Source organism: Drosophila albomicans, chromosome 2L (assembly GCF_009650485.2).
Source record: "Drosophila albomicans strain 15112-1751.03 chromosome 2L, ASM965048v2, whole genome shotgun sequence".
Taxonomy (NCBI): Eukaryota; Metazoa; Arthropoda; class Insecta; order Diptera; family Drosophilidae; genus Drosophila; species Drosophila albomicans.
In genome coordinates this window covers 29689661-29716715 of record NC_047628.2, presented here as the reverse complement: position 1 = coordinate 29716715, position 27055 = coordinate 29689661, and the positions used below count along the sequence as shown (strand labels likewise).

General features: G+C 46.3%; 9 protein-coding genes across 12 annotated transcripts in view; 6 read left to right on the top strand and 3 right to left on the bottom strand.

Annotated features, from left to right (window-relative positions):
• The first annotated feature begins 234 nt into the window (after positions 1–234).
• LOC117566225 (protein MIS12 homolog) lies at positions 235–1041 on the top strand. Its single transcript, XM_034245771.2, has 3 exons — positions 235–419; positions 478–770; positions 865–1041. Exons 1-3 carry the CDS (start codon positions 350–352, stop codon positions 1039–1041), a joined length of 540 nt encoding a protein of 179 aa, XP_034101662.1. The 5' UTR covers positions 235–349.
• A 1170-nt stretch (positions 1042–2211) lies between these two features.
• On the top strand, positions 2212–5141 carry LOC117566222 (neurofilament heavy polypeptide). Of its 2 annotated transcripts, none has more exons than XM_052002221.1 (2): positions 2212–4432; positions 4487–5141. In XM_052002221.1, exons 1-2 carry the CDS (start codon positions 2212–2214, stop codon positions 4969–4971), a joined length of 2706 nt encoding a protein of 901 aa, XP_051858181.1. In that variant the 3' UTR covers positions 4972–5141. The 2 variants fall into 2 exon arrangements, with proteins under 2 accessions (XP_051858181.1, XP_051858180.1); XM_052002220.1 differs by having other exon boundaries at positions 4466–5141.
• LOC117566224 (translocator protein) lies at positions 5049–5867 on the bottom strand. Its single transcript, XM_034245770.2, has 2 exons — positions 5453–5867; positions 5049–5366 (listed from the first exon to the last, which is right to left on the bottom strand). The coding sequence occupies exons 1-2, from the start codon at positions 5786–5788 to the stop codon at positions 5148–5150; spliced, it is 555 nt and encodes a 184-aa protein (XP_034101661.1). The 5' UTR covers positions 5789–5867; the 3' UTR covers positions 5049–5147.
• A 544-nt stretch (positions 5868–6411) lies between these two features.
• Positions 6412–23523, top strand: LOC117566214 (intraflagellar transport protein 140 homolog). 2 transcript variants are annotated; one of them, XM_052002219.1, is made up of 6 exons: positions 6412–6745; positions 6802–7397; positions 7457–10932; positions 11009–11586; positions 23186–23396; positions 23474–23523. In XM_052002219.1, the coding sequence occupies exons 1-4, from the start codon at positions 6599–6601 to the stop codon at positions 11368–11370; spliced, it is 4581 nt and encodes a 1526-aa protein (XP_051858179.1). In that variant the 5' UTR covers positions 6412–6598; the 3' UTR covers positions 11371–11586; positions 23186–23396; positions 23474–23523. The 2 variants fall into 2 exon arrangements, with proteins under 2 accessions (XP_051858179.1, XP_034101648.1); XM_034245757.2 differs by having other exon boundaries at positions 23470–23523.
• On the top strand, positions 11639–18542 carry LOC117566217 (DNA-binding protein D-ETS-6). Its single transcript, XM_034245761.2, has 3 exons — positions 11639–14283; positions 17252–17492; positions 17598–18542. The coding sequence occupies exons 1-3, from the start codon at positions 13530–13532 to the stop codon at positions 18136–18138; spliced, it is 1536 nt and encodes a 511-aa protein (XP_034101652.1). The 5' UTR covers positions 11639–13529; the 3' UTR covers positions 18139–18542.
• On the bottom strand, positions 18736–20270 carry LOC117566219 (neuronal acetylcholine receptor subunit alpha-2). The gene is made up of 4 exons (XM_034245763.2): positions 20147–20270; positions 19876–20084; positions 19189–19816; positions 18736–19133 (listed from the first exon to the last, which is right to left on the bottom strand). Exons 1-4 carry the CDS (start codon positions 20268–20270, stop codon positions 18736–18738), a joined length of 1359 nt encoding a protein of 452 aa, XP_034101654.1.
• On the top strand, positions 20864–22678 carry LOC117566221 (minor histocompatibility antigen H13). The gene is made up of 2 exons (XM_034245765.2): positions 20864–21267; positions 21345–22678. The coding sequence occupies exons 1-2, from the start codon at positions 21049–21051 to the stop codon at positions 22311–22313; spliced, it is 1188 nt and encodes a 395-aa protein (XP_034101656.1). The 5' UTR covers positions 20864–21048; the 3' UTR covers positions 22314–22678.
• Positions 23524–23611: 88 nt separating the features above from the next.
• LOC117566226 (SUMO-conjugating enzyme UBC9-B) lies at positions 23612–24439 on the top strand. Its single transcript, XM_052002222.1, has one exon. It carries the CDS (start codon positions 23612–23614, stop codon positions 24089–24091), a length of 480 nt encoding a protein of 159 aa, XP_051858182.1. The 3' UTR covers positions 24092–24439.
• A 1327-nt stretch (positions 24440–25766) lies between these two features.
• LOC117566112 (zinc finger protein ush) overlaps positions 25767–27055 on the bottom strand; it is a 60433-nt gene continuing 59144 nt past the window's right edge. For both annotated transcript variants that reach the window (XM_034245582.2, XM_034245581.2), the window contains exons 7-8: positions 26898–27037; positions 25767–26837 (exon numbers count right to left, since the gene is read on the bottom strand). In XM_034245582.2, the coding sequence (XP_034101473.1) occupies positions 26399–26837; positions 26898–27037 (579 nt within the window). In that variant the 3' untranslated portion in view covers positions 25767–26398. The remainder of the gene's footprint in view (positions 26838–26897; positions 27038–27055) is intronic.

The window sequence follows — 27055 nt, the reverse complement described above, 5'->3', positions numbered from 1 at the left end:
CGCTCACAATGCTGGTCACACAATTCTGGTCTTGGAGTGCAATGATTGCACATCACGATAATTGTTATCGGTCATTTAATCAGGCATACAAATATAAACAATCAGTTTTAAATTTAATGTGTAATAATGACGATAAGTAAAAAAATCTAATTTAATTTTATCCACTTCCCGCACACATTCAAACTAAATCAATTTTATCGCAAGCAATCTTGCTGGTCACATTGATTTTACTGTGGCATATATCGATTACTGTTGTCGATTGCGTCTGCTTCTTATTTCAATCAGTACGCGCAATTGTGGCATCATCTTGTTTGAAAATTGTTTGTGAAAAAAGTGGAACTTGTGCAAAATGGACTTAAATCATAGCACGTATACCATGGAGTTCTTCAATTTTACTCCCGAACAAATTTCTGCCGAACGTAAGCTGCAATTACTTACATAATATACCAAAACTAAACTGCAAAGTGCATATTCCAGGCGACCACTTGGTAAAGTCGCTTATTAAGCGAGCTGTTGATTTGACCGTCAAGAAGATAGAAAGCCCCGCCACATCTGAGGTGCTGGCGCAGCAGAAAGACACTGTAATGCGTCTCATGCAAGAAGGTTGTCAATCGAAGCTCGATCAACTAAGTGAGATGGACAAGGAAATATTTAATGTGCCGCCGCATGTCCTACTCATCAAAGACTTCGAACTGGAAAAGCAATTTTCCAGCGAGGAAGAGGAAGCAAGGGCCGCACGGTTGGAAGAACTAAAAGAGCGATATCGTGAAGTAAGTGCTGGACTATAAGTACTAAAAGTTCAGTTTTTATTCAATGTATACTAAAAGTTCAAATTCCATTCAATGCTCAATTTCTTGCCTTTAGAACATGGCTACGCTGGCCGAGCTGGAGGCAGAGGAAAAAAAATACACAGCTCTTCAACCGCATATCGAAAGGGAGCTGGAAATGCATCAACGACTCTACGACGCTTGCGATTATCCTGGTTTCAAGAATATTTACGAATTTGCAAATCATCTTTTCGGAGATGCTGATTTTCAATAATTGACATTAATATCGCATAGTTATTATTATTAGTCAAAAAGTTAGGTGAGTTTATGAACTTTGTGTTTGTGTTTGTGTTTATTCAGTTATTTATGTTCTAAAAGCTTATCATATAATATGTATTATATGTACTAATTATAAATATAGTAAACTAATATATACATATTACACCATTTCGGCTGACTAACGGAAAACCTGCAGGCTGAGACTTGTGGGCAGCTACGCAGTAAGGATTCAGATTGTACAAGTTAGAATGAGGACAAAACTTAGTTATATATGACTTGTACTAAAAAAGGAGGCTGGTCCCGTATAAATGTTACTCAAATTTTGTATCTTAGGCAGTCAAATAATAGTTTGAGGTCATGATTTAATTGCTAATGAGAATTTAGAAGTCTTGGCTCTCTTCCTTGTGTACACACACAATCTGTAGCTAGAGCATAAGTTGAACTGTACGTGAGTTAATGACTTTCTATTTTTGAGAAGACACTGCCTCCCCCTCTGGCGCCTCTAGCGCCGCTTCGTCAATAGTTCAACAGCCGAAGCAGCCGGCGATCTTAGTTCTCGGTTGTATGTTTTGTATTTCCCTCTGGCTTTTTGTGCTTGGCACGACAACAAGGCAGCCACACGCCGAGTTGAGTTGATGCGGCACACAGAACTCAATCACTGGCAGAAGAAGCACAAGAAGCATCAGAAGGCGTGGTAAAGATGTGCGAGGCTATTTATAGAGCATCCGCGACATTATTTGTATGTTTTTCTGTTCTTTTGCTTGTTATTTTGAGTTTTTGCGAGGCGTATTCAAAAAAACAAAAATGCAAAAAGTGCCACACAAAAATAAAACAGGCAGGCAGGCAAAAAGGCGAGAGAAATTCGCAGTTTGCGAGCCGAGGCGTTATTAATAAAAGCAGCGCTGCCTTCGTCTCGTTGGGTCGTGCTGTGGATCGGTTGCCTGGCTGCATTTATTCGCATTCGCATTTCGTATTTCGCCCGTGGAGTTGCACATTGTCGTCTTCATCGTCGTCTTCGTTGTGAAAATATTCTGAGGTAATTTCTCTCTTGGACTGCCTATTTTATGTAATACATATATGCACATTGATATTTCTATATCTGTATCTAAATCTGAATAATATATATGGATCAATTTCAATTGTAGTGAAAATATCGCTTGGCACCATGAATGTGGAGAAGCTAAAAAGGCTGCAGGCGCAGGTGCGCATCGGTGGCAAGGGAACACCACGTCGCAAGAAGAAGGTTATGCACCAGACAGCTGCCACCGATGATAAGAAGTTGCAGAGCTCGCTGAAGAAACTCTCTGTGAGCACCATACCCGGCATTGAGGAGGTCAATATCATTAAAGATGACCTCACAGTTATACACTTTAATAACCCCAAGGCGCAAGCCTCGCTCTCAGCCAATACCTTTGCTGTTACTGGCCATGGCGAGACCAAGAAGATTGTTGAAATGTTGCCCGAGATCTTGCCTCAATTGGGCCAGGAAACTGTTGTCCAATTGCGCATGTATGCTAACTCGATGTCAAACAACCAACAGACTGCTGAAGGTGCTGGAAATGATGCTAAGATTTCCGAGGAAGACGATGAGGTGCCGTTGCTGGTTGGTGACTTTGATGAAGTGGCCAAAACCGAGGCAAAACAGCAGGAGCAAACCAAGACGGAAAAGAAACAGGAACAGCCAATCAAGGATGCCAAAAAAGCAAACAAAGCGGACAACAAGCAGCCTCAACAACAGCAGCAACAGCAAGCCAAACAGGATCGCAAGAAGAACCAACAACAGCAGCAACAACAACAACCCGAGACTAAACAAAATGAAGCAGCTAAGAAGGCAAACAATTCATCTCAAAAGGGAAAACAAGACAATAAGAAGGAGTCCAAGAAGAATGAACCGGATAACACCAATGACAAGGCCAACATTAATAAGACACCAGGCGATGCACAGCCCAAGGCAGCAACTCCAATTCCAAGTGGATTAGCGAAGCAAGAGACTGCTGTAGAACCTCCAAAGGCAGCGGAGCCGCAAAAGGTAGCTGAGCCACAAAAAGCGGCTGAGCCAAAGAAGGAGCAACCGAAGCCAGTGGAGCAAAAGACTTCACCACAAGCAGACAAACCCGCGGCTCCAGCCGCTGCAACTCCCGCAAAGGCTCAGACACCGCCTGCTGTGCAGACTTTGGCTCAAATTGTAGCTGCCGAGCCACCAAAGGCAGCTCCAGTTGAGCAGAAAGAAAAACCCATCGAAAAAACTTCTGAACAGAAGCCAGCAGCAACTCAAGCCAAGCCTGAAGCGAAGGCTGAGAAGAAAGAAGTTGCAGCTCCAGTAGCAACAACTCCAGCAACTGGATCTCTTGCATCCGAGCAGAAGGTTGAAAAGAAGGAAGCTGCTGCTCCAGTTCCAACTCCAGTTCAACCGCAACAGAAGCCAGCTGCAGCACCAGCCAATATAGAAAAGACGGCTCCTGTGACTCCTCCTATCAAAGCAGAACAGAAGCCAGCTCAAGCTGATCAAAATGATGCCAAAAAAGAGGCTGCAGCTGCCCCAACTGCAGCCAAGCCAGCTGCTGAATTGAAGCCAGCAGCACCAGCTCAAACAAAGGCCAAATCCCCAACTCCAACACCAGTTGTGGCCGCTGCACCAGCTGCCGCTCCAGCTGCTAAACAACCGGAAGCAGTTGCTCCACAGGGCGCTGCTCAACCAGCCAAGCAGGACGCACCTAAGCAAGTAACGCCTCCACCTGCCAAGCAAGCTACTCCACCCGCCGAACAGCCAAAGGTGCAGCAGACTCCAGCGCCAGCAGCTGCGAAGCCTGCAGAGCCGGAAAAGAAGTCAGAAGAGAAGTCGCCAGCTCAACAACAGCCCAAAGAGGCTGCACCGAAGCAGGTGACTCCGCCACCTGTGAAGCAAGCCACGCCACCAGCTGCTGAGCCGAAGCAAGCCACTCCACCAGCTGCCGAGCAGAAGCAAGCCACGCCACCAGCTGCTGAGCCAAAGCAAGCAACTCCACCAGCTGCTGAGCCAAAGCAAGCAACTCCACCTGCTACTGAGCAGAAGCCTGCATCTGAATCTAAGCCAACTGAGCAACATCAAGCGAAACCAGCCGCTCCAGCAGCTCAGAAACAAACGAATGCAGCCGGCGTCAAGAAACAGGAACAAGCTCAGAAGCCAAAGCAGCAGCAGCAACAACAGAAGCAACCACAGCAGCAACAGGGTCAGAAACAGGCACAGCAGCAACAACAGGCTCCAAAGCAGTCTCAACAGCAAGCACAAAAACAACAACCACAGCAGCAGCAGGGTCAAAAGCAACCCGCTCAGCAGCAGCAGCAACAACCTCAGAAGCAGCAACAGCAGCAGCCTCAGAAGCAATCACAACAGCAACAGCAGCAAGCTCAGAAGCAACCAGCTCAGCAGCAGCAGCAACCAGCTCAACAGCAGCAGCAACCAGCTCAACAGCAGCAGCAGCAATCAGCTCAACAGCAGCAGCAACCTCAGCAACAACCCCAACAACAACAGCCACAGCAGCAGCAACAAGCTCAGAAGCAGCCACAAGCGAATGCTGGAGGCAACAAATCCGCACCACAGCAGCAGCAGAAACAGGCAACCGCCAAGCCTGCCGTGGCAGCCAAACCAGAGGCAGCTAATGCCAAGCCAGCTGGAGCAAAACCCAACCAACAACAACAGCAGCAGCAGGGCAAGGGCAACAAGGCATCGCCTCCAAAGCAACAGCCAGCTGCTCAGAATAAACCGCAGCAGCAAAAGCAGAATGAAGGCAAGCCCAAGACACCAGCAAATACGCCCAACTCGCAGTCCTCTCCCAAGGCGTCGCCGTCGCCAAAGGCAGCTGCTTCGCCACCCAAGGCTGCCTCCCCGAAGGCTGGCACCCCAACGAGCCCCGCACCAACTGCCCCGCAAGATGGCGCCAATTAATTGCATGCATTTTCAAACACCAACGATCGAAGCAGAGTAGAATTGATCGATAGACTGCGATGAGAGAGATGCAGCACTGCAGTTTATCGATAATGTCGAATTGATTATATTTTGTGACGATTACAATTTTATATTGAGAAAATAAAAACACAATTTGAAAAAAAAGAAAATAAATATTAATTCTGCTTGCGCTCCGCTGACGATGTCGATGGCTGTTCGCTTCTTTCCTCCTTCTTTTCGGGATTGAGTTTCAACATCGCGTAGTTCAAGGCTGTCGCAAAGCCCAACCAAGCCATGTAGGGTACAAACAAAAGACCGGCCGTTTTATTGACACGATAGAAGAGCACGCCACAAGCGCCGGCTGCCGCTGTTAGTGCGACAATGTCAACAAGTCCCTGTGAATGACACATTGCCATTGCAATTGGATTAATAGATAAAGAAAATGTTCATTAAACCGGTGAAAAAATTAAATGCAACTCACGCCCTTGATATTGTGCTGGCCAAAGAAAATCGGTGTCCACGCCCAATTGAGCGCCAGCTGAGTTCCATATGCGATCAGCGGCAGCTGTGCTTCCCCACTGAAGCCGCCACCATCGCGCCAAACCAGGTAAGAGCCGTAGCCCATGCCCGCATAGAGTGAAGTCCACACGGGTGCAAACAGCCAGTTGGGTGGTCGGAATGAAGGAAAATTCAGATGCTCGTACCAGTTCTTTATGTGATTGCGTGTTATTTTGCCATTCACCACGCCTCCAACATTTGGCAAGATGATGGCGCCTGCAATCTTCAGTACATTCCCAGCACAGTTCTTGTCAGCCATATTTTGGATTTACTGCAGTTTGTGCACTCACTCACTCAAACGGTTAACTGTTAACTGTTGATGCCCTTTTTAAATGCGCCGCAGCTCAACAAACTTGTCGCGCTGATTTCATATATCCAATGTGCATGTGTGCGTGCCTGTCCGTGTGAGTGTGTTTACATTTAATTGGTGTCTTTGCTCTCTGCTTTTGCAAGTGCTTACATATGTGTTGGTGAGTCGCTGAGTGGATTTTGCACTTGTACACAGCGCAACACGCTTTTTGAGACTGAAATTCAATTGTTTTTATTTTATTATATGTGCATGTCGATCTCTTCATTATTGTTTGAATATTCACTAGCTTTGTTTCTCCCAATATTAAACGTAATCGAATCTACGGTAAATATTAAATATTTACGTTTTAGTATAAAACTCATAAATTCCTCAACTTGTATATCAAAATACAACTTTGTGCATACTTGAGAGTATTTAAATATAAAAACAATTAATATTAAATTGACAGGAAAACGCGTAGGCGTTGTCTTATAATATTTTTTGACGCATAGTGTAATCGGAGCAATCATGCGAGTAGCATTAGAGAGGGCGCGATAGACAGTGAATATTATCAGCATGAAATCGGTTTTCCGGTTGTGAAATTTTCGTATTTCAAGTATCGCTATGAATTTTACTAATGACCACGAATTTTACCAGGGCTGACGCAATGTGTAGGACACCGAGCAAGTCCAGGATGACAGCTGGTGAAGACGGCGCCATGGCAACCGTTGTTTGTTGTGACCACCGGCATAAATATTTTCCAGTTGAACCATCAGAAAGATGACGCTTTACTTCGACACAAAGATTGAATTCTTGGACTTGGATGCAGTGAGCACCATTAGCAGCTGGCATCCCAATGAGCCGCTCTTCGCCGTCGCCTCCTACAGCCAGGAGCGTGGTGGCAGCGTCACCATCTTTGCCGACACGGTAAGTTGGATTAAAAATGTCGCAAGCGCAACTGAAATATGTTGACTTTTTTTTAGGGAGAACCTCAGCGGGATGTGACTTATCCTGTGCATGCCACCTCACAGGCTACGGCACTCTGTTGGCATCCGGAGAAGGCGCTGCTGGCCACGGGCTGGGAGCACGGCGACATCCATGTCTGGTTTGCCGGGCATCGCGAGTTCGCCAGCGTCAGCGGTCCCCACAAGGCGGCCATTGTGCTGCTGGAATTCAGTGAGCAGGGCGGACGCATGGTAACAGCCGATGCCATGGGCTTGGTCACGGGCTGGCGTTGTGATGGTCAGTACCAGTTTCTTACTATGTTCTCGCATGATCTGCGCGAGGTTTTGTTGCTTATCTGCTTTCGGCGGACAGTCGAGAGCGAGGTGAGGGAGGAGATGGCCAGTCTGGCAAAGGCTGCAGTGGCTGGCGATGAAAATGCACTGGATACTTTGACCAATTGGCGGCCAAGGACTGCGGCTCGTGGCCACTCCACAGTACGGGACAATCACTGCTTCTATGCTTGCACCCAAGGCGGGGTTGTTTACTACATCAACCAAGGCGGCACCTGCACCGAGGTGATGAAGAGTGGTCCACAGCAGCCGTCTATCATCCAGATGCTTTGGCATCCCAAGAAGTGAGTATTGCAGTTAACTATTTGAAATATCTATTTTCTATATACTGTCTGCATTTTAGGGATGCGGTCATTTGTCTCTTGGATGACTTGACCATAACGCTCTACCTGGTGGAGTCCACTGGCATACTCACAGAGCTGGACAGAGTTAAGCTGAGTGGACGCGGCTCTGGCAAGCATGGCGCCATCGCCTGGGCAGGCAACAGTTTGGCCATCATCACGGGTGATCTCTCAGTACGTATCTGGGACATTGAACGTAGCGACAACTATCTGCTGAAGATGGACTTGCCCAGCTCCAGTTTGTTGGGACTAAGCTCATCTATCTCCAGCCTTGGCAATGCTACGTCTAGCTCGAACAACATCAATTCGACTGGAAACTTCTTCAGTCCCGAGAGTAGCGGCGACAGCAACGGCAACAACATTCTGCCAAAGAAAATGTCCAAATACGCACAACTCGCCTCCAATGAGATCTTTACCTGCCTCGCCTACAGCACAAGCAATCAAACATTGTGTGCGGCTACCAATCTGGGCAACCTTTACACCTGGAAACGCACCGTGAGCTGCTTTGTCAGCGCTCCTGAGGATGCCTGGCAGCTGGGCAACATCTCAACGCTCTCGCGACAGGGCGCCGTCAAGAGCTGCACCTGGGGCTTCAATGAGCTGGCAAAGCCCTGCATCCTGGTCAATTGTCTGTCGAGCGTGTTCATGCTGAAAGAACAGCCGCTTCTCGCCTGTCATACACGCAGTCTGTGGGCAGTGCAAAGTGCGGCCAAGAGCATCCAATTGACGCACTGCAGCGGCAGACAATGCTCAGTTCAAGCAGAGTTTGCTGTAACCGCTTTGGCGCTGAACGAACTCAGTTTGGTGGTCAGCAATGGACGCTCCATCTCTTCGTACAGTCTGCAGAAGGTGGAAAAGAGTCTGGACGAGTTTGATGAGATTCTGGAGGCATCTGGCGCCGGCTCAACGGCTTCAGTGAAGAGCTCGCCCTCGCTCAACATCAGACTGATGCAGACATTTGCCGCTGAGTGCCAAGCTCTGTGTCTGCACAATCAGAACATCTTCTGTCTGACCGCCAGCGACATTATGGTTTACTCTGTGGGTGGCGTCGTTCTCCACAGGATTATGGGCAATGACATCGAAGGCAAGATCATTGGCATGGATCTAACCGGCTGCTACTTGTCTGTGTTTACCATGAATGGCTATGTGAAGGCCTACGATGTGACACGCCACGATCCCAAGCTGTTGTTTCCCAGCAAATCGGGCCACGAGATTTTCGATGACTTTGGCGAATTCATCCTAGTCAAATGCAACAGCTTGGGCAGCCATCTAGCTTTGGTGATTGCCAACAGCAGCTTCACGCCTTGTGCAGCCATCTACTGCTGGGATTTCGAGCGAAACAATCTCTTTGCATACGACTTGGCAGCGAACAAATCGGAACAGCAAGTCGATAAATCCAGCTTGGCTGTGCGCATTTTCTGGGATACGGAGGAGCCACGTCTGCTGGCCGTGGAGGTGAAGTCCATGGTACTGTTGACGCTAAAGCCAAGTCGTCAACAACCTGGTCCCAGTCACTACGTGGAGTCTCAAGTCCTCGTCATGTTCTACTCGGAGAAGAACGAGGGCAAGCTGAATGTTCTGGAGTCGCAACTGTTGGCTGCAGGTGCGCAGCTGCTTAATCTGTGCGTGCCCAGCGTCGTCTGCCTGCAGGTCAATGCGGTGCAGGAGCAGCCGCTGCAGGACTTTGCCGATCTGCAGCAATGCGATGCTGTCACCAGGCGACAAGTGCTCAATTTTAGCCTCCATGTGGCCGAGGGACAAATGGATCTCGCCTTTCGCTGCGTGCGTTCCATCCAGTCGAAGGTTATCTGGACAAATCTGGCCAAGATGTGCGTGCACACGAGTCGCCTGGACGTTGCTAAGGTGTGCATGGGTCATCTGGAGCAGGCTCGCTCGGTGCGCGCTCTGCGTCAGGCCATGGAGGACGATGACTTGGAAATGGAGGCTAAGGTGGCTGTACTGGCCATCGAACTGGGTATGATCGAGGAAGCGAAGGAGCTTTACAAACGCTGCAAGCGCTACGATCTACTCAATAAGCTGCTGCAGTCCACGGGCCATCTGGATGAGGCGCTGGAAGTGGCCGAGACGGATGATCGCATCCACTTGAAGCACACTTACTACCAGAAGGCGCAAGCTTTAAAGGAGAGTGGCGACATCAAGGGCGCCATCGAGTGCTTTGAGAAGACACAGAATCCGGTGCAGAACATTACCCAGCTGCTGCTCGAGAATCCGATGGCCATGAAGCGTTACATTCAGTCCAGCACCGATCCCAAGCTGCTCAAGTGGTGGGGTCAGTACGTGGAGAGCTCTGGCGACATGGATGCCGCCTTGGCCGTCTACAGCAAAGCCGAGGATTGGTTCTCGCAGGTGAAGATACTCTGCTACCTGGGCAAGATCTCTAAGGCGGATGCCATTGCCCGGCAGTCGGGAGATCGCGCTGCCTGCTATCACCTGGGAAGGCACTATGAGAATGTCGGCAAGTTCCAGGAGGCAATCATGTTCTACACACGTGCTCAGACCTTCAGCAATGCCATACGCATCTGCAAGGAGAACGACTTCCAGGAGGAGCTCTGGACAGTGGCCAGCTCATCGCGCAGCCGTGACAAAGCGATTGCGGCCGCGTACTTTGAGGAATGTGGCAACTTTAAGCATGCCGTGGAGCTCTACCATCGAGCGGGCATGTTGCACAAGGCTCTGGAGATGGCATTCGAGTCTCAGCAGCCGGAGATACTAGAGATCATTGCCACCGAGCTGAATGCGGACTCCGATGCGGAGCTGATCAATCGTTGTGCCGACTTCTTCACCAGCATCGAGCAGCACCAGAAAGCTGTCCAACTGTTGGCCAAGACCAAGCATCTGGAGCGTGCATTGAGCATCTGTGTGGAGAAGGGCGTCCCGGTCACCGAGGAACTTGCTGACTTATTGACTCCAGGCAAAGGAGACTTTGAGGAAGCCACGCGTATGTCTATCCTGGTGCAGCTCGGGGAGCTGCTGCAGCAGCAAGGAGATTATCACAGCGCCACCAAGAAGTTCACCCAGGCGGGGGATAAAGTGCGTGCCATGAAGTCGCTGCTGAAATCGGGCAACACCGATAAAATCATCTTCTTTGCCACCATGTCTCGGCAGCGCGAGGTCTACATCATGGCAGCCAACTATCTGCAGGCCTTGGACTGGCAGAGCGATGCCAGCATATTGAAGCACATTGTCAGCTTCTACAGCAAGGGCCAAGCTTATGATTCACTGGCCAACTTCTATGCCATTTGTGCGCAGATCGAGATCGAGGAGTACCAGGACTACGAGAAGGCGCTGACTGCCATGCAGGAGGCGGCCAAGTGCCTGGAGAAACTCAGCCACGCCCAGCACGCCTACAACAAGCTGCAGCGCACTGTGGTGGATGTAAAGACCATTTTGGAGATGCAGCAAGCGCTGCGCGCTGGCGACAATCAGAGCGTCATCGGAGCTTGTCGCAGCATGTTGGGTGAGTATCTTAAGCATTAGACTATGCTTTTGCTTCGTTACTTGATCATTTTCTAATTGTTTTTCATCTTTTGTAGTCAAGCCCGAGGTGTCTCCCATTCGCCACGCCCACATCCTAGCCATGCTAGTGCGTGCTCTGGTAAACGCCAAGCAGTTTCCCGAAGCGGGACGCGCTCTCAAAGAGCTTGCTGTCAAAGACAACTCATGGAGCGCCTCTGGCCTGGTCGACAGAGCTTTAGTGCAACGGATTGCCAAGGAATGCGACTTGGATTTCGATTTGATCTGGAACTCGGGTCGCATGGCCAGCAGTGCATCGACATCGGTGACGGCAGCAACAACAATATCCATGACAACAACAGCATCGACAACGGCAACAAACGCCACAACATCCAGTGATGACGAGGCCGATGACGAGGAAATCAGAGAGGAATTGCATTAATCGCTGCTGCACTCGATGAACTCGAGGCACAACTAGTCATAGTCACACTCGCACACAAACACATGCACACACACGCCCACTTAGTCACACCTCCACTCACAACGCCAAAGTCCAACTTGTCTACATAGATCAACTTTGAAGTAGTGATTCCCTGGCACAGATTACCCAAGGGGATTTTACTCTAATTAAACCCACAAGTGAAAGTCATTAATTCAAGTAAGCGAATCTATTTATTTATTTATGCATACTAACTATCGATTAAGGAGTTCCCCAACTTATCATTTGCAGTCGAGCGTCTCTAATGTGTATTGAAAGCTATCTATTGTAAACATTCTAGCAAGTTTTCCTAACTTTCACACGTTTATAATAAGAGTTTTCCGAACACGAAACAACATTGCTGTGTATAAATTACACAGCTTAGTCCGCGACAGTTCAACAAGTCCGTTACTAATAGATAATTGTGGAGGAATTCCATGCCATAAAGATTTCTTTGAGAATTCACCTTAGGAATGTTCGACTGTAATTAGAACGCCTCGAAATACTAAAACAAGCAATCGCCGCGTTATGAATGAGCAATCAGAATTTCACAAGATCATTCACCAACAGAGTAAGAGAGAAACAGGTTCGCTCTCTCTATCTCTGTCTCTGTCGCCGAATGGCAACCGAATTATGAATGAAATAGTAAAAGCTCTGTGGACAACAGGTCGCTTGATCATCTCCAACGCAAAGGCAGGCAGAATCGAAAAGCAAACACGAATGTAAATACGAGTATAAATAAGTGTATAATAACTGTGGCGCCAAGCACAAGACAATGACAAATCAGACAATCGAGGGGGTCGGGGGGCGCACGCGAATCATTTGGGGTGAATCACTTGCACTAAATACGGCGGCTGGCGAGGCTATGAAATCAGAATGGTTTCTCGGAATGCAGCGCTCAATTCAAATAATTTCAATAGAGCAATCGTCTATTTGTCCATTTGCCAGTAATCGTTTCGAAGAGCTTTCGGATATCGGTCGCGTAATGTGCGATTCCCATGAATGCTCGGCGAGTACTATACTGAGCACTGTGCACTGTGATCTGGCCGCCTTCTTCGGCAACATTGGCCAAAATAAGACACAGATCCCAAAACAACAGACAGAGAGAGAGAGAGAGCAGGCCAATCATAGCAAACAAGTCATGTTGCTTTTCCAAGAATAATGACGCGTCAACAGACAACGCGTGTGCCAGACAGAGACGGTAAAAGAGAGCGAGTGTATCTTAATGAATGAATTTATTCAACACTCGAACGACCTTATGTCTCTCCCCCTCTCCTCACACACACTGCAAACGCCAACAGCTCAGAAACCTGTGCCTGGGGAACTCCATGAGACATCAAAAACACACACACGATTGCGAATTTGTTTGTCTCGTCAACAAGCAGCGTCGATGACTCACGCCCCTAGACCGATGTTCAGCGAGAGTTGCCTACGTCATGCTTGCGAGTGCGATGCAATCTCAAGAGCGTGGCGCAGATAACTGAACCCCAAAAAGCTTTTAGCGATCCCTCTGGCAAATTGAGTGCTCCAAACCGGTACCCAGCTACCGGCAATGCTTCGGCAATTGCCGATTGGGCATCGGGTGGCTACAGATTAGCGATTTGCGCGAATGACGAACGTTGGGGAGAGAGCTTTCGGCTTTGCTTGATTTCGTCATGAGTTTATCGTCGTACGTTTTGGCTGATCATTAGTCGGTTAAACGCGAACCTGTGCAGATGCGTCTCGGTTGCCTGCTGATCGATTGCTGATCGTTCGAGAATCGCGTATAACGTAAATCGGTCGTTAACTGTTCAAACACAATTTTCCACTAAAAGATTTCCAGAAATTGTTTGCGGAAAGTCGACTTTGGTTTCTTGACCCAAGCTAGTGTAATTCCCTAGTGACCGCACCGGTGGGAAGATAATATTCGAAACGCGCGCGAGTGAATCACCGGCTCCCGGACAAACGTTTGTTTATCCTAAGTCCATCAACGGACCCATCCGCGAGTGATTAAGCATATTTTTAGTGACAACCACTTGACAATGACGTCAATCGCGAGTGCAATTAAATTGGAAACCTCCTACTCCAGTTGATAAGGTTGTTTAGTGTCGGCAATAAGTGTCTGCTCAACTTGGGGTAGTCCCATGGCAATTCTACTTAGTGTGAACCAAAGTACAACTCAATTTGATAGTTTCTTGTGCGGCGCGAGAACTGTGCTGAGCCTTGATGCCATGCACCAGGATGTCCGATCCAGCAAGGTCAGCGCATCCGCCCAAGCAACAGAAGCAACAACAAGCACAACAGAGGCAGCGCTGGATGCAGCGAAGGCGAAGACGACGAGTCCCTTGGCCAGTCGGCCAAGGCGACGACAGCGACAACGTCGACGTAGCAGCAGCAGCAGCGACAGCGATAGCAGCAGCTCCACCAGCGATAGCTCCACATCCTCGAACTCTGACTCCGAGTCGGATACGAGTAGCAGTAGCTCCAGCAAGAGCAGCCTCAGCTCCAGGCTGCCGCTGCTGGTTAAATCACAGGGATTGGAGCTGCCCGACGTGTCCCCGCCTTCTAACAAATCCAATGAGGAGCAGGATCAGGAGGAAGAGGAAGAGAACAATGGTCCTGGTACACCCGTGTTGCCTGTGGATCCGCATGTCTGGACTACCGAGGACATTGCCAGTTGGGTCAAGTGGCTAACACGCAAGGTTAAGATCGATCCCGAGCCGGACATTACCCGCTTTCCCAAAGATGGCAACGAGCTCTGCCAGCTGAGTCGGGCCGATTTCTGGGTTTGTGCTGGCTCCCGTCGAGGAGGCATTCTCCTGGCCAAGCATTTTGCCCTCAGTCTATACAGGGCCACAGGACGAGAGACGAGTCCCATGCTGAACGAGAATGAGCCAAGTGAGTAAACGCAGAAGTTAAGTGTAATCTATGGGAACATAAATCTGATGGTGTCCAGATTGAACTGCTTGTAATTGGCTGCACGTCGTATTCCCCACGGCACGTTTAAGGCGACTGCCTTAGCTCGCATCCTTTGTGGTCAAGCATCAATTGAATCCTTTTTCTGTGCCGTCGATTCAAGTTAATGGCAACTGATTAAGATTTTCAGGCACTGATAGCGTTGTTACTTATGTGCGTCATTGATTGTTTTTCTCCCGTCCTCGCATTGCTTTTGATAAAGGCGAGAAATTAATGTGAATAAGAAGAGGGGAATGTGATGAGGTTTTTCGCCCCTTGGCAAAACTAAAGCTCAAGCTGCTTTTAATTATGGATACACAGCTTCAGTCTCAACTACCTGTCATTTTGAATTTCTTCTCTACTTAGTAAGTGGCTTATAACTTTCACTCATAAACGTAAATCGCTTGAATTTCGCTAAAATGGAACGCGACAACCGCAGCTGCAAAGTATGCAGCACTTTTTGTGCTCGACAGTTATTAACTGCTTGACAAGGGAGGGGCATGAGGCGAAAGGACAGTGCTTCGCCTCTCGAGTGATGAACTTAATAATAAACGATGTAAATATGATAATTTCTCACAGGATGTGGCATCTAATAATAAAATCAAAATAATCCTCCCAGCACAGCGCCAAAAGTCGCAAAGTCAGAAAAGTCACAAAGTCACAGGCCAAAGCTAGAGCAGAATTCTGAGCGAGAGTCGAGACGGGAGCGACAACAGTGACAACAGCACCGCAGGCGGTCAGTTGAGCGAGCAGGAAAACACAGGAAAATATTCAATTCGTCGCATCCTTCCTGTTCCCGGCTGACTGCTGCCTGCTGCCTGTTGTCTGGGCATATGTCATGCAGGAGGAGCAACTTCGTCCTCTGACTGACTGTGACGATGCCAATTTAATTGATTTGTTTTTTATGCCAAAAGAGGATTACACGTTGTCGGCGTGGCGCAGATTACAGTTAAATCTCTGCGGCGGCCAAATGCCTCCCACTCTCTCTGACTGCGTCTCACTCCCTTTTCCCTTCCCATTCCGAATCCCGGGTTGAGCATTGAGGGTTGAGTGGCTGCACGTGGCCTGTGACTTTGGGAGATGCCGAAGCATCTAAAGCAGTTACCACCAGCTGCGCAGGTGAAGGTGCGTCTCTGCTCTGCTCGGCTTTCAATCGGATTTTGGCCGACGGGTTGCGTGACTTTTGATAAGGATACTCGACGCTGCTGGCCGCATTGTTGCCAATCCTGGCATCAGTTACCAAATGGAGTTAGCCCGAAACGGTTCATAGCTGCGCTTGCTAAATAATAAAATACAAAGAATACAACGAATTGATTAAGAAAATCAAGTGATAAACTAAAGCAAAATTAAATTTAAGTGATGCTTTTTATAATCTAGTTTCAACAAATTATTTCGAAAGAGAAGCTAATTTTTGTAGTGTGACTTTCATGATTAAGTGAAGTGCCAAATCTGTGCTCCTGAATTTTCAAAAATACATTCCCAGGATGAGCGTTAGTGTTGATGTGGGCGTCATGTGGCGCCTCTCGGAGGACTTTAACAGGCGCTTCGGTCTGCGTATGCAACCTGCGCCGACGGCAACGCATCATCCGCATCCACATCACCATACGGCTGCCGCTGTCCATCACTATCATCATCCACACCATCATCATGGTCCAAGTGCTGCCACACACAGCTCCATGATCTTCAATGGTATGACTCAACTTCGCATCTCTTTGATCTACGCTCTCGAACATTGTTTTGTATTGCTGATTAAGTTTTGCATTTATTATCCGATTCCCATTAAATAATTTGGATAGATCTATTATGTGGTAAATTATGTGCATGCTGAAGATGATCTTCAAATGTTGTATTTTGTGGTTTTCGTATGATTTGCATAGTATTGTGGTACTTCTTGATTTATCATGATTCGTTTTGATTATGAGTAATCAGTTTAAACAGAAAAATTATTATGAAAGTGAAACATTTGTATCAAAACAAAGTTTCTCTCCTTGATTTCAAATAATCAAATAATTAGCCATTTTATTTTTATTTAAAATGTGTTATTTAATATGTGAAGGATTTTAGGTTGCTTTGTAATTAAATAGTATGAAATTCAGTTATACGGTATATATTCCTTGATAAATTTACATAACATTAAAGTTGTTGAAGCAACTTTTCCTGATCCTATATTACCTAAAGTGTTAGCTTTTGCAATCTTAAGCTTAATGTTTCTTAAAGCACCAATGTACTCATATTTTTGTGTGTTTGTCTGCATAGCACGACAATTGGTATTTCCGGTGCCAGAATGGGAATGCTCAAGAGATGCCGAAAGAATAGATATTTCATACTATAAGTTCATTAGAAGCAGAGGAAGCAAATTCCAGACTTTTCTCTTCTCTTTGATCGCCGTCTTCTCTCTCGAGCACGCAGCTCACTTCGCCTGGTCGCTTGGCCACGATTCGTGAGTCACCTTATGTCTTTTCTTCGTGACAGTCGCACAACATTGTGGGGGGAATTTCCCTCAGCCTTGGGAGCAGCTCCGCCTAGTGCAGTCCCTAACTCTTTAGCTTGGGTATCTGCAGCACGTTTTAATCGCTGGAATAACCCAATCTCCTGGTGCAAGAGGTTTTGCTATGGAGTAGTCTAACTGCTTTCGAGGATTTATGTTCGCTTGCGGTTGATTTTCTGTAGAAGTGTGCGGATTAAAAGCTTTCGCTTGGTTTGCATGCCACGTTGTCGCCGTTTCACCGCGTTTTTCTCTCTCCTCCGCTCCGGTTGTGCCCCACTCGCAACGCAGCCATTGACCAGAAAATCTCGTTTGTATCTCTCTCTGTCGCTCTCTTGCTGTCTGCTTCTCTCGGGGTGTATCTATCTGTATCTGTGTATCTGTTGCTTGATGTGCCTCGTGCTTTTTTCTGTGTTGCTGTTTCAGATCCGTATCAGCTGCTGAACGCTGCCTCTCACCGATTGGTCGCCCAGGGCTCTGGCGGGCAGATACAGCTCTGGCAATTTCTGCTCGAGCTGCTCGCTGATTCGTCGAACGCCAACTGTATCAGCTGGGAGGGCCAATCGGGCGAGTTCCGGCTTATCGATCCAGACGAGGTGGCCAAGCGTTGGGGCGAGCGCAAGGCCAAGCCAAACATGAACTACGATAAGCTGAGCAGAGCTCTAAGGTGAGTCCACACAACCAGACAACTCTGGTCCATTATCGCATGTGACTCATTCGCAGCAAAACTAGTTGCCAACTGATTCCCTCTCTCTTCTCTTCTTTTTTCCAGGTACTACTACGACAAGAACATTATGACCAAGGTTCATGGCAAGCGTTACGCCTACAAGTTTGACTTTCACGGCCTGATGGCAGCTTGCCAGGCACAGGCGCAAGGCTGTGATCCGGCCAGCAGCATGATTAGTTCCTATAAGCATCATCACCACGCTGCTGCTGGCGGCGCTCCACATGCGATGCCCCCGCAGCACCTACAGCATCATCTGGCGCATCATTCCCACTCACATTCACACACACACACTCATCATCCGCACGTTGCACATCCCCATGCCCAACTGCTGCATCACACATCAGCAACGGAGCTCACTTCGCCGGCGTCCACTTGCTCCAGCCTGGGATTTCCTTCGCCCTCGACAGCCTCATCGCTGCCCTCGCCTGGCAATGTGTCCGCAGTGTTTGCTGGACCCGCTCCCACAGCTGGATCGTATGCCGCAGTGACCAGCCAGTCCGCTGGCAGTGCTGCTGACCCGGGACCCAGAACATCGACAACGCCGAGCTATGAGCAGCACACCCCGCCCAGCAATGCATTTAATTGAAATGGCAACCCCAATTTGTTGGGGTTGTTTACAACAGCACGGCCATCAACCAGGCAGGCAGAGAGACAACTGGATGGGGGACTGGACCTGCGCAAGGACCACCCGCTGCGCATGAGACAACTCTCTCTTTCTTCATATCTCCCTCTCTTTCTCTCTCTATCTGGCTGTCGTCGTCTGCCTGCAAAAAGGGACATTTCGCTTAATTCGAGCTACTTTTGGTTAATTGTGTAATTTTCATATAATATGTGATAAAATGGAGCAATGAAGCAGCGTCCACGAGGATCGCATCAGCAGCAAAAAGCAATACCAGAAGGGCAAGTCACCCCCAAACACTTTTCTCCACTTGAAGGGTCACTTTCCGGGCTAATTTGTTACATCGTCTGTTATCTTTGTCGTTGTCGCTTTTAAGCCAACACTTAATTTTACTTTTATGTCTGTGTCTAAATATTGTACATACTCGTAAATAGAAGTATCAACATCATATATATAACAACTTGTGTACTTGTTAATTAAGGATTAGTTTTGTATTTAGTAATATGAGTATAATAGAATTTGAAATAGTAATAAGCATCAACCGCGAATGAGAACAACTCAACCCTAGACGCCGTAAACGATGCACAGCACCGCGAAGACCAGACCAAAGCCCAGGAAACAGATGCGATCCACAGCGGTGGCCAGCAGCACCCAATCATACTGCAGAGCACGAGCCGAGGGCACTTCGCTGTTAATGTCCAGAGGATTGATGGGCTCATCTGCATTCTCGTACACATGGTCGTCCAATTCCTTGATGATGCCGTTGCCATTTCGGGCGGTCATCGATTCACTCTCATTGCTGAAGTAGGAGAGGAAGAGCCAAGTGCCAAGCTTACCATTCAGCAAATTCTTGAGGAAATCGGGCAGTCGCCGCTTGTGCTGTGCTGTGGCCAGATAAAGCACCACAACTTCGATAATCATGGATAGGCTGAGCAGCAACAAGCTGGCGCTGTAGAAGACCACTGTGGATACATGGAATGTATTACAAGTTGTAAAAGGCATACAAATTGTACTTACCAATCAGTGGCGTGTTCTCGGCCAGCACCGGCAAGAGTTGGGCAAAGTACATGAGGAAGGCGGAGATCAAGACGATGAGGATGCCATTCAGCAGTATCTTCTCGCCCATTTGAGGGGGCAGCCAGAAGGTGGACAGCGCCAGGATGACAATGCAAATGGCAGGTGTATAAATGACAGCTGTGTACATGGAGGATCGACGCTTCACCCTGAATGTGAATTCGATGTAGTTGTAAATGTCTTTGTGCACAAACTTCGTTAGACCGCTGAGAATTTCCCATTCTGTGGACTCAACGACGTTCTCGTAGTTGAGCTCATGATTCTCCTTGTTGTAGACAGCGTCAATGTGATTCATCGACCAGGTGCCAATTTTCAATTTACACGTCTGTTCGTCGTAGGGCCAGTTGCGCATATTGAGACTGCAGTAGGCGGTGTAGACAGCCGGAGTGACCCAGAGCACGCTGCCATCGCTGGAGAGGATCAGCTGCGTGCTTACCAGAAAGTTGCCCTCCTCAACGGCCGAATTGAAGAGCGTAATCTGTGGCTTCCATAACTTGTGTCCCGACATATGCACCTTGGTGATGTTGTCGTACTCACTTGCATTCCAAATATGTGATTCATCTTTCCAACGCTGTGATGTTGCATTAGTTTAATATTAAGACCGTGCTGAGGAATTCTTGGGCTACTCACCGCATTTAACCAACAATGGAGCGTGATCTTTCCATCTAGTTCGTCGATGTCAATGTAATTGACCGAGAGCCCAAGGCTGATGTTCGTTGGCTGCCCTCCAACAGTGGGCTGAGTGTGCTCGTCATAATTAATAAAAATATTCAGCTGCAGCTTTTCGATGGTGCTGATGTTGGCCTTATCATCAACAGCGCCATCGTCATCGGACAGAGCTAATCAGAGATATATAGTTTGTCAGGGATTGTGATAAATTCTTGATTACAATAGCACTTACAAGTGGCGCCTGGTACGGAAATGAGCATGCAACCCATCATCAGCATCGCCATCGTTCCTATTGCCCGTTGAAGGAACAACGGCAGCCCACGACCGGAAATCTCAGTTTTTATCTTTCTCGACATTGTTTTCTTCAAGTTCACAGCGTTTTTGTATGGTGAGTATTATTTTCGGAATTCTTGTTCTAATTGTGTTTGTACAATGTGTACGCTCATCGGGCTCCAGTTTTCGACTGAGGATCGCTGGAGAATCGCACACAGAGTTTTGTTTCGCACATGGCTGCAGCTCTTTTGTCTGATAACGTGCAGCGACGAGAATGCTGGCGAGAGACTGCTGGATAAGAGATAAATTCCATTCACACTCGTGCGTTACAATAGAGTGTGGAGAAGCAAAAGTGGAACAACGGCACATAACGTAAATATCAAATTCATTCGAAGGCAACAGTATAGTGCAATCATTTGAATCTACCGCCCATATGTGCAGAACAATACCACTATCGATTAAAAGGTGTTTTAAGTTTGCGTAACAATCGATATTTTATGGCAAATATAAATTTCAAAGCATCTAAATATTCAAATATTTATTGAAGAAATTATTCAATTTAATCTGAAATAATAATAAATTATAAATATTTGCTTACAAAATGCATTTATAATATTCGCCATAAAAAATCGATGCTCGAAATAAAGCATCGATACATCAATGTATCTGACACAAACGGGCACACTCTTCTCTACTGTTGACGTGTGCGTTGGTGTGCATACTGTTGTTGTTGAGTGCTGCGTGTCAGTTTTGAGTTACCCCCAAACAGTGTGGGCCGAACGATTTGCAACAAAAATCGTAAACGGCGCATTAAGTTAAGTGAATCCTTAGTGAAATAAGTGACAAATAACAAGAGCAGACATGGCGGAAGAGGTCATTGGCAGCGTAAAAGAGGCAATCAAAGGAATCCTCGAAAATGTGAATGGAAATGCGAATGCAAAAAATGAATCCATTACTGCCGAAAAGAAGCCGTCGACGCCGGAGGGTATCGCAGTCGCGTATGGCAGCCTCGTCATCATGGCTATGCTGCCCATTATCTTTGGCTCCATACGTTCCGTGAAGCTGCACAAGCTTAAGAAGGTGAGTTGCATGCAAAATAAATATTTTCTTCGCTGAGTGATTTTCACTTTTACTTTCACTCTGCACATCTGCCACAGTCGACGGGTGAGAAAGCGGACACGATGACCAAGAAGGACGCCATGTACTTCCCACTGATTGCCTCAGTGGCCCTCTTCGGCCTCTACATGTTCTTCAAAATATTCCAAAAGGTCCACATCAACTTGTTGCTCACCGGCTACTTCTTCGTGCTGGGCGTGATTGCTCTTGCCCATCTGCTGAGCCCCGTGATCAATTCGCTGATGCCTGCTGCAGTGCCAAAGGTGCCATTCCACATTCACTTTACAAAGGGCGAGGGCAAGCACAAGGAGGACATCATCAACTACAAGTTCTCCACACATGACATTGTCTGCTTGGTCATCTCCTCCGCCATCGGTGTCTGGTATCTGCTGAAGAAGCATTGGATCGCTAACAACATGTTTGGTCTGGCCTTTGCCATCAACGGTGTCGAGATGCTGCACTTGAACAACTTCGTCACTGGCGTTATCCTGCTGAGCGGACTCTTCTTCTACGACATCTTCTGGGTGTTTGGCACCAATGTCATGGTGACAGTGGCCAAGAGCTTCGAAGCGCCCATTAAGCTAGTCTTTCCCCAGGACATTCTCGACAATGGCTTCAACGCCTCGAACTTTGCCATGCTGGGTCTTGGCGACATCGTGATTCCTGGCATTTTCATTGCACTGCTGCTGCGCTTCGATGATAGCAAAAAGCGCAAGACCCGCATCTATTTCTACTCCACCCTGGTGGCCTACTTCATGGGCTTGCTGGCCACGATCTTTGTGATGCACGTCTTCAAGCACGCCCAGCCAGCGCTTTTGTATTTGGTGCCAGCATGCATGGGAACCCCATTGCTGGTGGCTCTTGTGCGTGGTGAGCTGAAGGTGCTCTTCGCATACGAGGATCATCCCGAGGAGAAACCCGAGAAGAAGGAGAAGAAAGAAAAGGATGAGAGCGGCGGCGCCAGCAGCAGTAGCAGCAGCAAAAAAAAGGAGTCCAAGAAGGCGAAGTAATTCCATAGAGTAACTACTTCCCTCTCAAACAACCCGCGTAAATGTCTTCTATTTTATTGGCCAAGTCACGAGAACAGCACACACTTTATTTGCGTGTTTTCTTATCGGTTGCACTTCTAAAATACGCTTCCTTATGCGCTTATACTGCAACTTCCAGCAACCAATCTATAAAAGACGATTCATTTTTGATCTAGGAATGTTCCTTCACAAGGCACAACCACCTTATTGAGTTCGTATAAGTTAAATTAATAGAAAGCAAATTTTCCAATTTTTTATAAAAAATCAAAACTGCATATAACTTTAAAAAACAGAATTGTATCAAAATTACGTACATATAAGAACAATAAATTGAAATATTCCAAGAATTTCCAAATGCAAATAAATTCAAATATTCCGCTACAATAAAATGTTTTTGTTTATAAATCCGGGCACATTGTTGATATCGATAAATAACAAGTTTAACAGCGATAAAAAAGTGTGCTGGTAAACGGATGCAGAACAGCTGTAACAGTACACCAGTAACAGTGCCATGTGAGTTTAATAAGGTGGCGCACAATAGCATACGTGAATTTCTTATTGTGAAAATCGCTTTTGTTTAACAAAAATCCAATTGAGAGACGGAAAATGAGAACTGAATAGTGAATAAAAAGAAATGCGCTAAATCGAGCTAATTTTTTAAAGTTACGCACATTTTGCACGAGTTTGAAAATATACTAACATGTTAAATTGTTGGTCACTTTTTTAATTTAGTGATCGCCAAATATATCATACGTATACTTCACGCATAAAGCAAGCTATAGGAACTCTGATTAAAAAAAAAAAAAAAAACAAATCAAAAATTCTATTATAAAAGAATTTATATTATTTTGCAGTAAAAATATCGTTTGCCGTAAATAATTTATCGATAAAGAGCCATCGATGTTTCGCCACCTTTACTCAACAGTTGTGGAGCAGTGGTGATTACTGTAAACACAGCCAAAGCCGTCAAATTGCGCTAAAATTGTGCAAAAATTGTGAAGTATAGAAAAAAACTATACAATTTCATTGGAATTCCGAGCGAATTTCAAAGAATATTGCACAAGGGTATGTATTTCACTTGTGACTGCGCAACTGGTTCGTTATTTTGTGTTTTAATAATGACGGCAAACTTTTTCAGACAGACGCAAGCAGCGTGTACAGCGAGCGCAGAGAAGAAGCAGAGACAAGGAGACTCGGCGATAGAAAAACGAAAGCGAAACGCAAAACTCGCTTTCTAGGTTGCTAACTTGTAAAACCAACAACAACATAAGAAAAAAAAGATGTCTGGCATTGCTATAACACGTTTGGGCGAAGAGCGAAAGGCTTGGCGCAAAGATCATCCATTTGGATTCGTTGCACGTCCGGCCAAAAATCCCGACGGCACACTTAACCTGATGATCTGGGAGTGCGCGATCCCCGGCAAAAAGTCCACACCCTGGGAGGGTGGCTTGTACAAGCTGCGCATGATCTTTAAGGACGACTACCCAACGTCGCCACCCAAATGCAAGTTCGAGCCGCCACTCTTCCATCCCAATGTGTATCCGTCGGGCACAGTGTGCTTGTCGCTACTGGACGAGGAGAAGGATTGGCGTCCGGCCATCACAATCAAACAGATCCTGTTGGGCATTCAGGACCTGCTTAACGAGCCCAATATCAAGGATCCGGCCCAAGCCGAGGCATACACCATTTACTGTCAAAACCGTCTCGAGTATGAGAAACGTGTTCGAGCCCAGGCTCGTGCTATGGCAGCCACCGAATAAAGGAACCAATAACACAATACAACACAACAGCAAGAGACAAACAAGAAACAACTGAAATACCGCTACTCTCTTCATATTTGCACACACACAACAACAAAGAACATAATAGAACTAAAAGTGATCATCAACACAAAACAACAACAACAAACATTTAGGATCGAAGCGTTTTCGTGAACGCTTCCTCTTCTGCTAACTACAAAACATTTTCATAATTCCTAAGTTCAATTAATTCAATTGATTTTAATGATGTCAAACAATATGAGCATTCGGATTTCACCAATTATAAATTATATATATAATACATATAAAATTTACCTTATAATTAATATACATATATATATATATAGATTTCCAAAATTTTTTGATTACGAGGCACTGTAAGATCGATTTGCTTTTATTTCAATAAATCTATATACATATTTGACATATGTACTGAAGTATCTTCCCAAGCCAGATTTCTGCTTTGCTGCGATGACGCTGCATTTTTGCTTACGTCATCTTGCGGTGACGTAAAAATTGTGCGATTCAATAATATATTATGGCCCAATATCTGTATAATCCGGCAATAATACAAACCAAATCCCTGCTCCATATTTATATTACGTTTTAGAAGAGGGGTGTGCAGGGTTTCGTGATTCGTAGAAAATCCAATACGTAATTCAAATTGAACCTAAAAGTATGCAACAAAAATTTACGTTTTTCAGCTGCTGAAGAGAAACATGAAATCACAAAATCCTTGATATCTCAGTTGTTTACAGGACGATTTGAATGTCCTTTGGTAGGATGGTGGGCCTTTCCAATACGCTTCGTCTGACATAGGTCCTGCAAGGATCGGACAGGATACGGCCGAGATATACGAAATTTTCTGTTTACAAAAATATCCTTGTAACTTTGTTGTTTACAGGATATTCGTCCTTTTTAGTATGTCAATCGGTTTCTATTGAGTATAGATTTATTTGTGCCAAAGGACATCACGATCGTCCTTGAAATGGCCGAGATACGGCTACTTTTCTAGTTTTTTAACAAATTTTCCATGCCTACCCCTTGAAAAATTTGAAGAAAATTTTTGGAAAAATTTTTAAAACTTTTTGATGCCAATCGATTGTGCTGATTGCCCTGATTACAAAAATGTATGTCCTTTCCAGATCCTTCAGGATATGGCTGAGTTATGGCTAAAAAACGAAAGTCCTTTTTCGAAAACAAGCTATATCTCGGCCATATCCTGCCGCATTTTCAAAGGACACATATTGTTAGAATCACAAGGACACACTCTATCGGTCGGCATCAAAAAAATATGGGGTCATCTAAGGATCCAATACTTGTAATTTTTCAGTCGGGGGCCTAAGGAAGCATGCGTAAATTACAAATTGCAGGATAACTAGAGAACCGTAAGGACGATTGAGATGCAATTTGCCATGATAATAGTCCTTGTCAAGATGCTTGTTTGGACATAGGCCTGGGCAGGATCGGACAGGATACGGCCCAGAAATAAGCTATTTTTGGTATACAAAAAAGACCTTGGACAAGACATTCGTCCATTATATAATAGTACGCCAATCGGTTTATATTGGTTAGAGTTATCCTTGTGTCAAAGGACATAATGCTCATTTTTCAAATGACTTTGAGGATAACCACATACGATTTACAAATAACTTTCTAAATTATTTTGAATAAATTAATTAGTTTTATTGTCGCACACTCTTAATGTATAAGCATAAATGTAACCACATATACATACATGTATATGCATACGTGTTAAATGTTAATTATATATATTTAAATTATACAGTTTATTGTTAAATTATGGGGCACACTCTCTTTAGCGTTAATATAATATAATTATTAGTCGTATATTGGATCTATAGGATTATTCACCACAGCAGCACCCGAGTGTGGGTGACGTGCTCCTAGCGTGGGATCAGAGAACGAAAGTTGCTCCCTAAAGATTCTATATCTAGATATATGTATTTATGTATGTATATATAGGTGTATGTATCGTATGTATATGTGAAAACTTGTAGTTTCTTGCACTCAATGTAGTTTCTGTCTAAGTGGTAAGCTTTGGCATGCATTATATGTCATGATTTCTACTATAAGTTTATACGAATAGTGGTTCTATATAAGTATCTGCTGCATTTCTATCTGCATCTTTATCTTTACTTGTGCACGCAAGCATCGTTCATGTGTTGGAAGGGAGATTCTCTGCGAATACTTTCGATTGGAGGGCAAGCGACTTCTCTTCACTTAGAAGCACTTGTAGTACCATTCGAGCTGCTTGCGCTGCGCCTCCCACATCAGCTGGCTCTCTCAAATGGCCGCCTCCTGTAGATTCTCCTTGTTCTTCTGGAGCAGCAGCAGCTCGCTGGGCGACTGCAGCGGTACAGTGGCACCCAGGTGATTGTGATTCATGTGATTGGGACTGGGGCTATCGTTGGCCTCGGGACGATGCATCTTGCTCTTGCAGTAGAACTGCTTGTGGGCCAGATAGGTCTTGACATAGTTGAAGGATATGTCGCAGGTGGAGCAGTACTTCTTCATGGCCTCGGCCGCTGCGCTGTTTCCCAGCGGCGAGTTCGACACTGGCGGTGGCGGCAGCGAAGGAGGCGATACATCCATGCCTATGTCCTGAGGTTCGGCCTTGATGTGAGTGTGTGGTGTGCCAATGGGTGAGTTGTTGTTGTCATGCACCAAGCTCAGCGTTGCTGCCACGGGTGGTTGCTCTAGAGGCTCCGATTTAATGTGGAAACTGTGGGGAATATGCAAGATTAACAAAAGGAATTCATTTCATATTCTAGGTATAACTTACCTGGCTACTGATGAGCAATCGCGATCGCCATTGACGAGCGCCACTTCGGCATGCGGATTGATTTCTTGGTCCCGCGTCTCTGGCGAAATCGAGGGCGAGTTGATGGCCACGTGTGGATGCAGCAACTTCATGTGGCGCAGCTGCAAAGATAGAGAGAG

Excerpts from the sequence above, each read along its gene's own strand:
- LOC117566221 (XM_034245765.2), top strand. The coding sequence starts at position 21,049 with ATGGCGGAAGAGGTCATTGGCAGCGTAAAAGAGGCAATCAAAGGAATC. Across the intron at positions 21,268-21,344 it reads AGCTGCACAAGCTTAAGAAG|TCGACGGGTGAGAAAGCGGA; the intron begins GTGAGTTGCATG and ends CATCTGCCACAG.
- LOC117566222 (XM_052002220.1), top strand. The coding sequence starts at position 2,212 with ATGAATGTGGAGAAGCTAAAAAGGCTGCAGGCGCAGGTGCGCATCGGT. Across the intron at positions 4,433-4,465 it reads ACAACAGCAACAGCAGCAAG|CAGCTCAACAGCAGCAGCAA; the intron begins CTCAGAAGCAAC and ends AGCAGCAGCAAC.
- LOC117566226 (XM_052002222.1), top strand. The coding sequence starts at position 23,612 with ATGTCTGGCATTGCTATAACACGTTTGGGCGAAGAGCGAAAGGCTTGG.
- LOC117566224 (XM_034245770.2), bottom strand. The coding sequence starts at position 5,788 with ATGGCTGACAAGAACTGTGCTGGGAATGTACTGAAGATTGCAGGCGCC. Across the intron at positions 5,367-5,452 it reads GCCAGCACAATATCAAGGGC|GGACTTGTTGACATTGTCGC; the intron begins GTGAGTTGCATT and ends TGTCATTCACAG.
- LOC117566214 (XM_052002219.1), top strand. The coding sequence starts at position 6,599 with ATGACGCTTTACTTCGACACAAAGATTGAATTCTTGGACTTGGATGCA. Across the intron at positions 6,746-6,801 it reads TCACCATCTTTGCCGACACG|GGAGAACCTCAGCGGGATGT; the intron begins GTAAGTTGGATT and ends ACTTTTTTTTAG. Across the intron at positions 7,398-7,456 it reads ATGCTTTGGCATCCCAAGAA|GGATGCGGTCATTTGTCTCT; the intron begins GTGAGTATTGCA and ends TCTGCATTTTAG.
- LOC117566219 (XM_034245763.2), bottom strand. The coding sequence starts at position 20,270 with ATGTCGAGAAAGATAAAAACTGAGATTTCCGGTCGTGGGCTGCCGTTG. Across the intron at positions 20,085-20,146 it reads TTCCGTACCAGGCGCCACTT|CTCTGTCCGATGACGATGGC; the intron begins GTAAGTGCTATT and ends ATCTCTGATTAG. Across the intron at positions 19,134-19,188 it reads CGAGAACACGCCACTGATTG|TGGTCTTCTACAGCGCCAGC; the intron begins GTAAGTACAATT and ends ATGTATCCACAG.
- LOC117566225 (XM_034245771.2), top strand. The coding sequence starts at position 350 with ATGGACTTAAATCATAGCACGTATACCATGGAGTTCTTCAATTTTACT. Across the intron at positions 420-477 it reads CGAACAAATTTCTGCCGAAC|GCGACCACTTGGTAAAGTCG; the intron begins GTAAGCTGCAAT and ends TGCATATTCCAG. Across the intron at positions 771-864 it reads TAAAAGAGCGATATCGTGAA|AACATGGCTACGCTGGCCGA; the intron begins GTAAGTGCTGGA and ends TCTTGCCTTTAG.
- LOC117566217 (XM_034245761.2), top strand. The coding sequence starts at position 13,530 with ATGGCAATTCTACTTAGTGTGAACCAAAGTACAACTCAATTTGATAGT. Across the intron at positions 14,284-17,251 it reads GCTGAACGAGAATGAGCCAA|ATCCGTATCAGCTGCTGAAC; the intron begins GTGAGTAAACGC and ends TTGCTGTTTCAG. Across the intron at positions 17,493-17,597 it reads AAGCTGAGCAGAGCTCTAAG|GTACTACTACGACAAGAACA; the intron begins GTGAGTCCACAC and ends TCTTTTTTCCAG.